Below are 15855 nucleotides of genomic sequence, written 5' to 3'. Positions count from 1 at the left end.
CTTTTAAGTTTAGAGAGAAAAGTCTTCCCTTATACACTCAAGTCTTTTTTTCCCAAAAACTTACCAGTAATGGTCCTGACTTCTGGCTTTTTCGGTTCTGGTCTCCTTAGCTCTTTAGGCAACAAGTTGTTTTCGTTATGCCATTTTTTCAGACATTGTGGCTCATGGATGAAAATTGATTTTGTTCCATATTCACGACCACAAATGTAGCAAACAACTGTTGGTGGATGCCTTTTCATTGTTGGCTGCAAGTAATACAAAATATCTGTTAGATAAAGTTCAGGTTTGGAAATTATACTTTTAAATTATAATACATTTAAATTAGCTAGAAAAATCAATAAATTTTTAAAAAAGTCTAACCATTCTGGTGAGTTTAACCTTTTTGGCAGTTAAGAGAATAAACTATACTACCTGAGTGATTGAGGTGGGGAGTAAGGATGTTGGTTTGGGAGGAGGACAGGAAATGAAGAAGAGCTAACCAGAATTTTACATATTGGTACTTTATAAAAGGTATTTTCTCATTGAATAAATAGCGATTGATTGTCTTCTGACTCTTCTCCATGCTGGGAGAATACAAAGATAAATCAGGTATGAATCATCCTCTCAGTACATCAATATGCCTGAGAAATAAAGTAATAAATGTCCTAACTGGCACAGAGAGAGTTTTTAACAGACACTGTTGTGCCCTCTCGCATTCCTTCATGTATAAAATTTCTGCTGCACCTGCGAGTCTCTGCCTTTTTTGATCTGCCGTAGACTCCACTTATAGGCAGGACAACTAATCAATTACACATGGGATTTGGTGGATAAAGACCCAGCTTGCTCACTTAGGCTGTTTCCATACAGTCCTCCAGAAGTCCCCAGTGGGACTGTATCACAGTTACTCATTAACACACTATGTAGACTTCCTTCTTTTCCCTGTCTCTCCTCCCACTACTTCTATTGGGGTTCCTGGGATCACCTCCCCCCAGACTACTTGAACTCAAATCTTTTTCTTAACATTTCTTTCTGGGAGAACCAAATCTAAGGAAGAGTTAAGGATATAACCCTTCTGTCTAGGATATAGAACATTACAAGAAACACTTCTCCCACCTAAACAATGAGAACAAATCAGATAGCCTGCAGAAACATAATTTTTGAGCCTATTGGATACTCAAAGTTGCAAGGTAAACTAATGAACTAAAAGGACTGTCTCAGTTTGAGGGTAGATCAGCAGAAACAAGAGAACAACTCCCACACTCCAACTTTACATGAACTAGAAACAACATTTGTCGGCCACGGAGATAAGGGCAGGACAGCTGAGTGTGAACCCTTCAGAGGTGCAGCATATAGGTCCTGTCTATAGAAACTTTCCCACCCACTGGGTCTTGCACCTAGTAACAGAGGGTGACAGTCCAACACTGGAGAGAGTCAGGAGCATTGAGAGAAACGCTCACCAATTCAGGAACATAGGGCCTGCATAAATGTGACGGTAAAGCTGGAGAATTAGGCCATGTGCTAGTCCCAGATAAGAGCAGTATACTGCTGGGGAGGCTTGGGAGCACTAAGAGGGAACTCCCCTCTGTTGCAGGCATGTAGAGTCCACAGGAGTCTAAAGGTGTAGTAGAAGAACTAGGAGGAGACCTTTGGCTCCAGGCCTTACACTAAGTACGAAGCAGGGGTAGTTTACCATGGAGGAATTTAAAGACTATAATGCATTGAACATAACTAAAAATGACATATCTGAGAAGCTCAGAGAAATCCGAGCAAGATAAACAAAAAAACAGAACTAGATATATACTACTAAAACTGCTAAAAACCAAAGATAAGCTTGAAAGCTCTCAAACAGAAACAATACATACAAGGGAATAAGGAAACGATAAGAATTTCAGGTGACTTCTCATCAGAAAAAAAAGAAATGAAGAACAGAAAACAAGAGAATGACATTTTAAAAATGCTTAAAGGAAAAAATTATGAAGTCATTTCAAAATTCCATAGTCAGTAAGAATATCTTTCAAAAATGAAGGTGAAATAAAGACATCTTTTTTTTTTTTTTTTGGCTGCACCATGTGGCATGCGGAACTTCCCCGACCAGGGATCCAACCCATGCCCCCTGCAGTGGAAGCACAGAGTCTTAACCACTGGACCACCAGGGAAGTCCTAAAGATGTCTTTATCTAGACAAAAGGTGAAAGAATTTCCTCAGCAGAGTTGATTTACAAGAAATGTTAAAAGACATTATAAATGCTGAAGGAAAATATCAGCTAGAAATCTGGTTCTGCAAGAAGGAATGGAAAAACACTATAAAATGCAAATAGGTTAATAAATTAAAACACTATTTTAAAAAATGTTTCTAATTTTTGTACATATATACGACAAAATCACTTTAGACCATGGGCTCTTTAAAGAAAAATAATAACAAAAGAAAATGGAGTTTATGTTCTCTAATGTGTAAAGTTATAGTAAACAAGAGCACAAATTGTAGGGTCTAAAAACTGGAAATAGATTGTCATAGAATTCTTAGATTTTTCTTGAAGTAATTTTTTAAACATAGAATGTGATGTGCTAAAGATGCATGTTTTAGCCTCTATAATAACCACTAAAGTACAAAGTCATGCCAAGAGGAATAACTAAAAAGTCAATGAGAAGAGAGAATATTTTTTAAAAGATTGATGAGTTAACCATCCCCCAAAGAAAGATAGGAAAAGAGGAACAGAGGATTAAAAGAAAAGGCAAGGAGAGGACCTTCAATATGGTGGAGGAATATGACGTGGAGATGACCTTCCTCTCCACAAATATATCAAAGATACATCTACATGTGGAACAACTCCTACAGAACACTTACTGAACACTGGCAGAAGAAATCAGACTTCCCAAAAGGCAAGAAGCTCCCCACGTACCTGGCTGTGTGGTTGACAGGGTCTTGGTACTCCGGCCAGGAGTCAGGCCTGAGCCTCTGAGGTGGGGAAGCCGAGTTCAGGACATTGGTCCACCAGAGACCTCCCAGCCCCTCGTAATGTCAATCGGCGAGAGCTCTCCCACAGATCTCCATCTCAATGCTAAGACCCAGCTCCACTCAACGACCAACAAGCCCCAGTGCTGGACACCCCATGCCAAACAACTAGCAAGACAGGAACACAACCCAACCCGTTAGCAGAGAGGCTGCCTAAAATCATAATAAGGTCACAGACAGCCTAAAACACACCACCGAACGTGGTCTTGCCCACCAGAAAGACAAGATCCAGCCTCATCCACCAGAACACATGCACCAGTCCCCTCCACCAGGAAGCCTACAAAACCCACTGAACCAACCTTACCCCCTGGGAGCAGACACCAAAAACAACGGGAACTATGAACCTCAGCATGTGAAAAGGAGACCCCGAACACAGTAAGCTAAGCAAAAAGAGAAGACAGAGAAACACAGAGCAGATGAAGGAGCAAGGTAAAAACCCACCAGACCAAACAAATGAAGAATTCATTTGTATCAAATAAAGAATTCAGAGTAGTGATAGTAAGGAGGAGCCAAAATCTTGGAAATAGAATGGAGAAAATACAAGAAACGTTTAACAAGGACCTAGAAGAACTAAAGAGCAAACAAACAATGATGAACAACACAATAAATGAAATTTAAAATTCTCTAGAAGGAATCAATAGCAGAATAACTGAGGCAGAAGAACGGATAAGTGACCTGGAAGATAAAATAGTGGAAATAACTACCACAGAGCAGAATAAAGAAAAAAGAATGAAAAGAATTGAGAACAGTCTCAGAGACCTCTGGGACAACATTAAGCACACCAACATTCGAATTATAGGGGTCCCAGAAGAAGGAGAGAAAAAGAAAGGCACTGAGAAAATATTTGATGAGACTATAGTTGAAAACTTCCCTAATATGGGAAAGGAAAGAGACAACCAAGTCCAGGAAGCACAGAGAGTCCCATACAGGATAAATCCAAGGAGAAACACGCCAAGACACATATTAATCAAGCTATCAAAAATTAAATACAAAGAAAAAATATTAAAAGCAGCAAGGGAAAAACAACAAATAACACACAAGGGAATCCTAATAAGATTAACAGCTGATCTTTCAACAGAAAGTCTGCAAGCCAGAAGGGAGTGGCAGGACATATTTAAAGTGATGAAAAGGAAAAAGCTACAACCAAGGTTACTCTACCAAGCAAGGATCTCATTCAGATTCGACAGAGAAATTAAAACCATTACAGAGAAGTAAAAGCTAAGAGAATTCAGCACCACCAAACCAGCTTTACAACAAATGCTAAAGGATCTTCTCTAGGCAGGAAACACAAGAGACGGAAAAGACCTACAAAAACAAACCCAAAACCATTAAGAAAATGGTAATAGGAACATACATTTTGATAATTACCTTAAGTGCAATGGATTAAATGCTCCAACCAAAAGACATAGACTGGCTGAATGGATACAAAAACAAGACCAGTATATATGCTGTTTACAAGAGACCCACTTCAGACCTAGGGACACATACAGACTGAAAGTGAGGGGATGGAAAAAGATATTCCATGCAAATGGAAATCAAAAGAAAGCTGAAGTAGCAATTCTCACATCAGGCAAAATAGACTTTAAAATAAAGACTATTACAAGAGACAAAGAAGGACACTACATGATGATCCAGGGATCAATCCAAGAAGAACATATAACAATTGTAAATATTTATGCACCCAACATAGAAGCACCTCCATACATAAGGCAAATGCTAACAGCCATAAAAGGGGAAATCAAAGAGGAAATAAAAAAATACCTACAAACAAATGACAATGAAATCACAACGGCCCAAAACCTGGGATGGGATGCAGCAAAAGCAGTTCTAAGAGGAAAGTTTATAGCAATACAATCCCACCTCAAGAAACAAGAAACATCTCAAATAAACAACCTATCCTTACACCTAAAGCAATTAGAGAAAGAAGAACAAAAAACCCCCAAAGTTAGCAGAAGGAAAGAAATCATAAAGATCAGATCAGAAATAAATGGAAAAGAAATGAAGGAAATGATAGCAAAGATCAATAAAATTAAAGGTGGTTCTTTGAGAACATAAACACAATTTATAAACCATTAGCCAGGCTCACCGAGAAAAAAAGGGAAAAGACTCAAATCAATAGAATTAGAAATGAAAAAGGAGAAGCAACAACTGACAGTGCAGAAATACAAAGGTTCATGAGAGATTACTACAAGCAACTGTATGCCAATAAAATGGAAAACCTGGAAGAAATGGACAAATTCTTAGAAAAGCACAACCTTCCGAGACTGAACCTGAAAGAAATAGAAAATACAAACAGACCAATCACAAGCACTGAAATTGAAACTGTGGTTAAAAATCTTCCAACAAACAAAAGCCCAGGACCAGATGGCTTCACAGGCAACTTCTATCAAACATTTAGAGAAGAGCTAACACCAATCTTTCTCAAACTCTTCCAAAAGTTTGGAGGAACACTCCCAAACTCATTCTCCGAGGCCACCATCACCCTGATACCAAACCAGACAAAGATGTCACAAAAAAAGAAAACTATAGGCCAATATCTCTGATGAACATAGATGCAAGAATCCTCAAAAAAATGCTAGCAAACAGAATCCAACAGACATTAAAAGGATCATACACCATGATCAAGTGGGGTTTAACCCAGGAATGCAAGGATTCTTCAATACCTGCAAATCAATCAGTGTGATACACCATATTAACAAACAGAAGAATAAAAACCGTAAGATCATCGCAATAGATGCAGAAAAAGCGTTCAACAAAATTCAACACCCATTTATGATAAAAACTCTCCAGAAAGTAGGCATAGAGGGAACTTACCTCAACATAATAAAGGCCATATATGACAAACCCACAGCCAACATCGTTCTCAATGGTGAAAAACTGAAACCATTTTCCCTAAGATCAGGAACAAGACAAGGTTACCTACCCTCACCAGTATTATTCAACATAGTTTTGGAAGTTTTAGCCAGAGCAATCAGAGAAGAAAAAGAAATAAAAGGAATCCAAATCGGAAAAGAAGTAAAGCTGTCACTGTTTGCAGATGACATGATACTATACAGACAGAATCCTGAAGATGCTACCAGAAAACTACTAGAGCTAATCAGTGAATTTGGTAAAGTAGCAGGATACAGAATTAATGCACAGAAATCTCTTTCCGTAAGAGATTCCTATACACTATTTGAAAGAGAAATTAAGGAAACACTCCCATTTACCATTGCAACAAAAAGAATAAAATACCTAGGAATAAACCTACCTAAGGAGACAAAAGACCTGTATGCAGAAAACTGTAAGACACTGATGAAAGAAATTACAGATGATACGAACAGATAGAGAGACATACCATGTTCTTGGATTGGAAGAATCAACATTGTGAAAATGACTACACTACCCAAGGCAATCTACAGATTCAATGCAATCCCTATCAAACTACCAATGGCATTTTTCACAGAACTAGAACAAAAAATTTCACAATTTGTATGGAAACACAAAAGACCCCGAATAGCCAAAGCAATCTTGGGAAAGAAAAACGGAGCTGGACAAATCGGGCTCCCAGACTTCAGACCATACTAGAAAGCTACAGTAATCAAGACAGTATGGTACTGGCACAAGAACAGAACTATAGATCAATGCAACAGGATAGAAAGCCCAGAGATAAACCCACACACATATGGTCACCTTATTTTTGATAAGGAGGCAAGAATATACAGTGGAGAAACAACAGCCTCTTCAATAAGTGGTGCTGGGAAAACTGGACAGCTCCATGTAAAAGAATGAAATTAGAACACTCCCTAACACCATACACAAAAATAAACTTACAATGGATTAAAGACCTAAATGTAAGGCCAGATACTATAAAACTCTTAGAGGAAAGCATAGGCAGAACACTCTATAGCATAAATCACAGCAAGATCCGTTTTGACCCACCTCCTAGAGAAATGGAAATAAAAATAAAAGTAAATAAATGGGACCTAATGAAACTTAAAAGCTTTGGAACAGCAAAGGAAACCATAAGCAAGACAAAAAGACAACCCTTAGAATGGGAGAAAATATTTGCTAATGAAGCAACTGACAAAGGACTAATCTCCAAAATATACAAGCAGCACATGCAGCTCAATACCAAAAAAACAAACAACCCAATCCAAAATTGGGCAGGAGACCTAAATAGATATTTCTTCAAAGAAGATATACAGATTGCCAACAAACACATGAAAGGATGCTCAACATCACTAATCATTAGAGAAATGCAAATCAAAAGTACAATGCGGTATCACTTCACACCGGTCAGAATGGCCATCATCAAAAAATCTACAAACAATAAATGCTGGAGAGGATGTGGAGAAAAGGGAACCCTCCTACAGTGTTGGTGGGAATGTAAATTGGTGCAGCCACTATGGAGAACAGCATGGAGGTTCCTTAAAAAACTAAAAATAGAACTACCATATGACCCAGCAATCCCACTAGTGGGCATATTCCCTGAAAAAAACCTTAATTCAAAAAGCATCATGTACAACAATGTTCATTGCAGCTCTATTTACAATAGCCAGGACATGGAAGCAACCTAGGTGTCCATCGACAGATGAATGGATAAAAAAGATGTGGCACATATATACAATGGACTATTACTCAGCCATAAAAAGAAACGAAATTGAGTTATTTGTAGTGAAGCGGATGGACCTAGAGTCTGTCATACAGAGTGAAGTAAGTCAGAAAGAGAAAAACAAATACCATATGCTTACACATATATATGGAATCTAAAAAAAGAAAAAAAAGGTTCTGAAGAACCTAGGGGGCAGGACAGGAATAAAGATGCAGATGTAGAGAATGGACTTGAGGACACAGGGAAGGGGAAGGGTAATCTGAAACGAAGTGAGAGAGTGGCATGGACATATATACACTACCAAATGTAAAATAGATAGCTAGTGGGAAGTAGCCACGTTGCATAGGGAGATCAGCTCAGTGCTTTGTGCCACCTAGATGGGTGGGATAGGGAGGGTGGGAGGTAGACACAAGAGGGAGTGTATATGGGGATATATGTATATGTATAGCTGACTCACTTTGTTATACAGCAGAAACTAACACACCATTGTAAAGCAATTATACTCCAATAAAGATGTTAAAAAAAAAAAACCTACAATGAGGTACCACACCTTACACCACTCAAAACGGCCATCATTAAAAAGTCTACAAATAACAAATGCTGAAGAGGGTGTGGAGAATAGGAACCCTCCTACCCTGTTGGTGGGAATGTACATTGGTGCAGTCACTATGGAGAGCAGTATGGAGGTTCCTCAGAAAACTAAAAATAGAGTTGCCATATGATCCAGCAATCCCACTCCTGGTCATATATCCAGAAAAAAAACTCTATAATTTGAAAAGATACATGCACCCCTATGTTCATAACAGCACTATTTTCAATAGCCAAGACACAGAAACAACCCTAATGTCCATCGACAGAAGAATGGATAAAGAAGATGTGGTATATATATATATATATATATATTTATATATATATATATATACATACACACACACATACACGTACGTGCGCGCGTGCGTGCACACACACACACACACACACACACAATGGAATATTACTCAGCCATAAAAAAGAATGAAATAATACCATTTACAGCAACATGGATGGACCTAGAGATTATTGTAGTAAGCAAAGTAAGTCAGAAAGAGAAAGACAAATATCATATGATATCACTTATATGTGGAATCTAAAATACAACACAAATGACCTTATCTACGAAACAGAAACAGACCCACAGACATACAGAACAGACTTGTGTTTGCCAAGGGGAGAGGGGGTAGAGGAGGGGAGGGTTGGGAGTTTGGGGTTAGCAGATGCAAATTATTATATATAGGATGGATAAACAACAAGGTCCTGCTGTATAACACACTATATTCAGTATCCTTTGATAAACCATAATGGAAAAGGATATGAAAAATAATATATATATGTATAACTAAATCACTTTGCTATACAGCAGACATTAACACATTATAAATCAACTATACTTCAATACAATTTTAAAAAATAAAATGAAAATAAAACTGAAAACAATTAAAAAATTTTTAAAAAGAAAAATAAAGGCAAGAGGAACAAGTATGATTAAAACACCAAGGTGGTAGACTTTATTCTATGTATATTTATAATTGGGGTAAATATAAATGGACCAAAGAACACAATTAAAAGGCGTGGATTGACAGACTAGATAAAAAAAAAAGCAAGACCCAATTATATGTTGCTTTTAAGAAACACACTTTATTGGGGCTTCCCTGGTGGTGCAGTGGTTGAGAATCTGCCTGCCAATGCAGGGGACACGGGTTCGAGCCCTGGTCTGGGAAGATCCCACATGCCGCAGAGCAAGTAGGCCCGTGAGCCACAACTACTGAGCCTGCGCGTCTGGATCCTGTGCTCCGCAACAAGAGAGGCCACGACAGTGAGAGGCCTGCGCACCGCGATGAAGAGTGGCCCCCGCTTGCCGCAACTAGAGAAAGCCCTCGCACAGAAATGAAGACCCAACACAGCCAAAAATAAATAAATAAATTTATAAAAGAAAAAAAAGAAACACACTTTATGAACATAAAGACACAAACAGATTACAAGTAAAAGGAAGGGAAAAAATTCATATAAACATGAAGCCAAAGAAAATAATATGGTTATAATATTAAAATGTAATTAAATTCAGAGGTTGGAAATGTTTCTTCCAGTTGTGAAGATCAGGGAAAGCTTTAAGGAGGTAGCATTTGAAGAACGGGTAAAATTTAGACCACAAGGTCTGGGAAGGATGGAGAAAGATTTTGGAGGCTGAGCAAAGACAGCATGAGCAAAGCCCCATGGACAGGAATCTGAAGGTTAGTACAGAGAATAGCAAATAATTCAGCTTGCCTGATGCTCAGTGTAGCACTGAGAACTAGAATCAAACAGGTAGGCGGCGGCCATGCTGTGAACAACCATGAATGCCAGGCTAAGATCTGGATTTTGTTTTGTAAGTGATAGGAAGCTGTTAGGCAGGGAAATAACCTATAACTTCACTGCAGGAAAGTCTGTTTGGCTGTATATAAAAGGAGTAGCAGGGCAGCGTATCTATGAGAGCTTGAGCATTCATGGCTCTGGGGGGGTAAGTAAATCATGGGTCCAAGAGAACACCAATGTTTTATTCTAAATAACAGGGAAGATGGTGATGTCACTTAGAGAAAGGGAGAAATCTGGAAAGACAGGTTGGGGAAGGAGAAAAAAGGGATTCTGTTCTGGACCTGTTGAGTTTGATGTATTAGTAGAATTTAAACACAAATTAGTCCAGGCAAAATAAGAAACAGAGGTCTGTAATTCAGGATTAGTGGGATTCAGAACTGTTTGCACAGAAAAGAGGTTTAAAACCATAAAAATTCTAGAAGAGGCATATATAGAGAGTGTATGGAGAAAAATTCCCAGGAGAATATCTACAATAAGGAGATCGAGCAAGGGAAATTGCAGCCTAAAAAGATAAAGGTTCAAGTTTGAAGTTAAAGAAACTTGGGCATGGAGAAAAAAAGACTCCCTTCAGAATTCTGGAAACACTTCTGGTTCCAGAAAGTTGATGTCATCAACTCTGTCAAATGCTACAGAGAGTAATGGGTGGCTGAGGAAGGCAGGTAGATCTGGTTACCAGTAGGTTGTAAGCCAGTGACTTTGGATAGTTTAGTTTCAAAGGAGTGATAAGAATAAAAACTAAATTATTAGGAGTTAAAAATTAGGTCAAGAAGAAGAGGAATACACTTTCCAAAAGTTTACAGAAAGAAAATTTGAGAGATAAGTAGAGTTAAGAAAGATTTGGTTTTTTGCTCTTTTGGGGATACGAGTGTTTGGGATGGAGAATAAGAAACTGTAGGCCTGGGAATTCCCAGGCAGTCCCGTGGTTAGGACTCCGGGCCTCCACTGCCGAGGGCCTGGGTTCAATCCCTGGCTGGGGAACTAAGATAAGAGAAAAGGGATAATCAATAGAAAAAGGTCTCTGAGGAGGCAAGAGAAGATGGGGTCAAGGGTGTAACTGGAAATGGGAAGGGGAAAAGGAAGAAAAATAAAATAGGTGGAGTTAGAGAAAGATTATTGTAGAGAAGCGAGGCACTAGTGAAGCTAATATAAAATGAATTTAGTCTTGTAAGTATGAGGCAAAGTGATCTTTAGAGAATGACGAGTTTCTGATTCTGGGAAATAGAATAGTGAAAAATACTGGGATTAAGCACTGTGGGAAATAGTGATTCAATTAGGGAAGAATACTCACAGAATAATGGAAAAGGCCCAGTTAAGTTGAGCTGCAAGAAATTGCAGTGGAATTAAATGACCTTTTTCAATATTTATGAAGTAGCACTGGGGTGGCATGAAAGCAGAACCAAATTAAGTTGGTCATCTGGTCTCCACTGGGGAAATAAAACATGGTGAAATGTGTGCATGTTTTAGAATCAGCTTGCTTTTAACTAAGACACTTGGAGGTTACATCTGCAGTGGAAAAAGCACAGGGCAAGATCAAAATCAGAAGGAAACAGTTTTATGATTTCTGCATGCCTGAGCAGAAATAACAGATTCTAGATGAATAAATCCACAATTAATGCAGACCAAGCAAAATGGAAAGTGGAGTTACTTCCGGGATGAGCCAAGTCTTTCAAAAAGCACATTGTTTGAGGAAAAATATTTTTATTCTATTTTTCTATACTGACCTATACTACCTATTTTTCTATACTACCCTAATCAAAATAATGAAATAGTTCTTTATCCTTCCTTCTTATTAGCCATGTAGCAATGTCTAACACTTGAAAAGTGACTTTATAAATATTTAGGGAATTCAAGACCTAAGAGAAAGAGTAAAGCAGAAGTAATAATTGTCAGAGTATCCAAAAGTTCCTTCTTATTTTTATATGTTTATTTACTTGAAAGATTAATTAGATGCAGGTTTTTGAAGTTTGAAAATAAGAAGTTATTCTTTTTACTTTGAGAATAATGAATTTCTTAAAACTCCATATGGAAAGTATGAGCCAAATGTGGTATTTAACCAAGCATGTAAGCAAAATAATTGGTATGGGTCATAAATGAAGACATTCATGTCATGTTGTCATAAGGCTTCTTCTGGAAGGAAAAATTAGAAGAAAATAGGCAGACACAGAGGCTAGAAGACAGGCACAAAATAACTTACAGGGATGTGGGAGAAAATTAATACCATAAAAAGGCTAAGATATTCTATATTATATTTTCCAAAGCCTGCCCCATGCTCTATATCTGTGGGTGAACTGCAGTTGAACTTTCAACATACTCCATATTCTTAGGTTTTGAGCATCTCACTCCTAAGCCACGCTTTAGGGAAGTGCAAGCAACCCAGACACACAGCTGAAGAGAAAAATGCATCCCCATGGGTCTGAACAGAGATAAGAGAACCTCTTTTATTGTTCATTAATTTCACAACTGTCAGTCTGAAACATCCAGAGAAAGCTGAACAATCTCCAACTTGTGGTTATGGCCACTGCCAAGGTTTTACTCTTTAGCCTTTTCAGTGTTTTCAGATGGAAGTGGATGAGTGGGGGATGGAGAGGAAGAACAGGAAGAAGAGACCATATTCCAGGTGGAAAGGGTAGACGGCCGCTTCTTGGCTAGTGTGCTACTGGGACTCGCATAACTGAGCAAGGCGGGGTGGCGGAAGGTGTGCCCAGGGGGCTTGTCTACACGGGGCCTGCCAGGGCAAGCCAACTCCAGGAAGCGTAATCAAAGGAGGGCAAAGAGGAAGCCAGTCAGTCTAAAGTTTCTGCAAAGCAAAGGGTTAGATCAACAGTTTTCCTGTCAACATCTCAGATAATATTTTGGGGGTGAGGCTTTACTTTTTTAACATCAGGGTAAAAGATTTTTAAAAAGTTCATCTCTGAATCTACATAAGCACTATTTCTGATGTGAACTGTTTTAGGGGGGCAGCTAAATGCCCCTACACAGCAAGTTTATTAGGGCTCATCACATTTTGCCCTTGTTCTTTCAGTTTCCTGGGAAAGTCTGTTTAGGTTGGATGTAGCCAGAGGCACTTGAACACTTCAGGGGAAGTTTTCATATGTGTATATTTCTTTCAAGTTGAATCCACTAACTTTCATATGTTTTCAATCATTTTTCTGGCCACCATTGGAATTATTATTCTATTTTCCACGCAGCATTTTTTTTTTTCTTTCTGTTAATGTCTCTTCTCTGTCAGGAATGCCTCATGTTCAATCTTTTAGGCCAGGACTGTGCAATGCAAAGGGAATTGGACATTTAACAACTTTTCTCCTAATCAGTGTAGATGACCTGTCATCCATCCATTCTTTTTTACAATTTGTAATATCACCATTGAATCAACGGGGAAAGAATAAGGACCAAGGAAAGAAGGTGGTTTAGTGGAGAACCTTAAGAGAGGTGTTGATTGAAGAGGAATGGACATAGTTCCAGAAAACCTAGACTAGGACACCTATTTCAAATAGCTTCAGATAGCTTTTGAGGACCTCCCTGAGTGCTCAGGCAGAAAGAAAACCACAGTGAACCACACAACTCAATAGGTAACAGAGCTTATACAAGGAAGTATAGTAATTGGTCAGAAGGAAAAGATATTCCTAACATTAAATACTATTGCATGAATCTTAATGAAAGAGACATTAAAAACTAAAGTGGAAGTTATGACTAGTACATTTGGTCATTTCTTATATTAATCCCACAATAAATACTAAGTAATAATAGTGTGAAATTATAGTTGTGTGATATTATTTATAGGAGACTTAGGAGAACATGCTCCAGTGATGTAGCTTTTGGGAGCTATGTTGTGAAATATCTAGTAATATATATGGAGCCATAAGCCCCTTTGAAAATCTAATGGTTGCAACGGCCATATCCCCAGAAAAATGCACATGTACAGAGAACTGTGGATATGATTTGGAATGATTGGGGGGCTCCCTAAAACCCATCTATTAACCCCAGGAAGTGAGATGTTGGGCCTTTAGTCAGAGCCCAACCTTTTCTTTCAAATAGATGCTCCTTTGTGTAAGGAGCCATTTGGCACCATTTAAATGCCTCTAAAAGTACTGAACTGAAGCCTGCAAGAACTTATGAAATATACGACCTCTGGCTTTAGGAAGATCTTAAGTTCTGCTTTGTGTAAAACAGTCCCTAATGTACCTGTTGTCTTGACTAAGTATTAATAGTTCCTTCTTTTACTCTCTAAAATGTCCCTGTTTAGTCAATAAATTACACACTTTTGAAAAACATCAATCCATAAAATATAAGCAGTCAAGAGATGAAACAAAAACAGCAAACAAAAAAAAGCTCAGAAATATTGAAGCTGTAATCCACATGGAGAAATAAAGATTTATAAGAATGGCAATGAATCCATTTAAACACAGAACTAAGGTAAAATGACTATAGAAATTATGGTTAGGGAAGAGAATAGAAAAGCAACATACCTTGACAAATAAAAATACCTTACTTACAAAAATTGGCCACAGAAGGAGAGGTAGATACAAGGATGTTAATGGTACTAAATTCTCCACCTTTCATGGCAAACAGTCAATTAAAGCAGTATAAAATTGAAACATGGAGTTAAAATTTTTTTCATATTCTTTAATAACGTATCTTTGTTTTTTAGCATTAGTGGGTCCTTTAAAAACTAACATTCTTTTAGTGAAGAAATATTTTTCTGAAGTTCAGCAATATCATCAGTTTCACTTTGGTTTCTTTTTGTTGAATTCGAGTAAAATTAAATATATTACCTCTATCAATAATAACTTGAATGTGATGATCTCACTTCTATGAAAACCTGCATGTCTATTTATTTATATGTTATTTACATAGATGTCTGGAATGATACTCACTAAGGTCAAACTAAGCTGGGGTAACTGTTATGCTAATTTTATACTTTTATAACAGCTTGAACTTTTGTAATGAACTTGTGTCATTTTTATAAGAATAATAAAGTAATAAAAAAGAATGTCAACTCCCGAGTCAAAGCTTAAGCAGAGATTAGGTAATAAAATCAGTCCTAAAAGGAAAAATCAAGTGGAGCCCCAATTACTTTCTTAAAATTCCTTAAATAACTGATAAAAGATGATATTCAAGGTATTGTATATAATACAGTTTAGTAATGCAACCAATTAGTAACTGGAATTAAAATAACATTAAGAATGAATACATCTTTGCATAGCATAAAAGTACAATGCAAAATGAAAATATTGACAATATCTTAAATTACATTATTCCAATACTATTTTATTTTGTCAATGGTTTATAGTTGAAAATACATTAGTTAAATGCTTGCATGATGTACCTCAACTGAAGTCCTAGAATTCAGCTCTATTACTTTAAAAAGCAGTAACAAAGGCCTGGAAAAATAATCTGAGGACAGGATTTAGCACGAGTCTGTTTCCACCATAAGATGATCTAAGCATAGCTCTTCCTAATATATTCATTTTGTTCAGGCTTGTTTCCCTAGCTTGGCTGCCTTCACCAAAAAGTGAATTCACAAATAACTAGATGAGATTGTAGGGTATGAGCCATCTTATGTTGAAAAGCGACAGCCAGAAAGATGATTTGGGAGATGGATGGACTGAACCATCCCCTTGGGTCCTGTGTCACCCACTGTGGCTGGACTGACAAATCATCGTATAATGTTCAGCCTCCCAGCTGCTTCCTCACCCTGAGCACTGGACTAAGTTTTGTGCAAACTTGGCTGGTCTGATTTGATATCAGGAATTTCTGTGGTTCTCTATGACTACGGAATGAAGTCCAAACACTTCAGACTGATTTCATTCAGGCCCAGCCTAAGCCCCATGAAACAGGTCTGTCAGCCACACCAAACTCAACATTATTCCCCAAGGTAGAGG

General features: G+C 37.8%; 1 protein-coding gene across 1 annotated transcript in view; it reads right to left on the bottom strand.

Annotated features, from left to right (window-relative positions):
- The window catches only part of LOC133089891 (zinc finger protein 474-like), a 64709-nt gene that overhangs the window by 2846 nt on the left and 46008 nt on the right, over positions 1 to 15855 (bottom strand). The window contains exon 3 of the mRNA XM_061188082.1: positions 65 to 245. Within this exon, the coding sequence (XP_061044065.1) occupies positions 65 to 245 (181 nt within the window). The remainder of the gene's footprint in view (positions 1 to 64; positions 246 to 15855) is intronic.

The sequence above is a fragment of the Eubalaena glacialis genome, chromosome 4 (genome assembly GCF_028564815.1).
Source record: "Eubalaena glacialis isolate mEubGla1 chromosome 4, mEubGla1.1.hap2.+ XY, whole genome shotgun sequence".
In the NCBI taxonomy this organism is placed as follows: domain Eukaryota; kingdom Metazoa; phylum Chordata; class Mammalia; order Artiodactyla; family Balaenidae; genus Eubalaena; species Eubalaena glacialis.
This window is presented reverse-complemented; position numbering and strand designations above follow the sequence as displayed.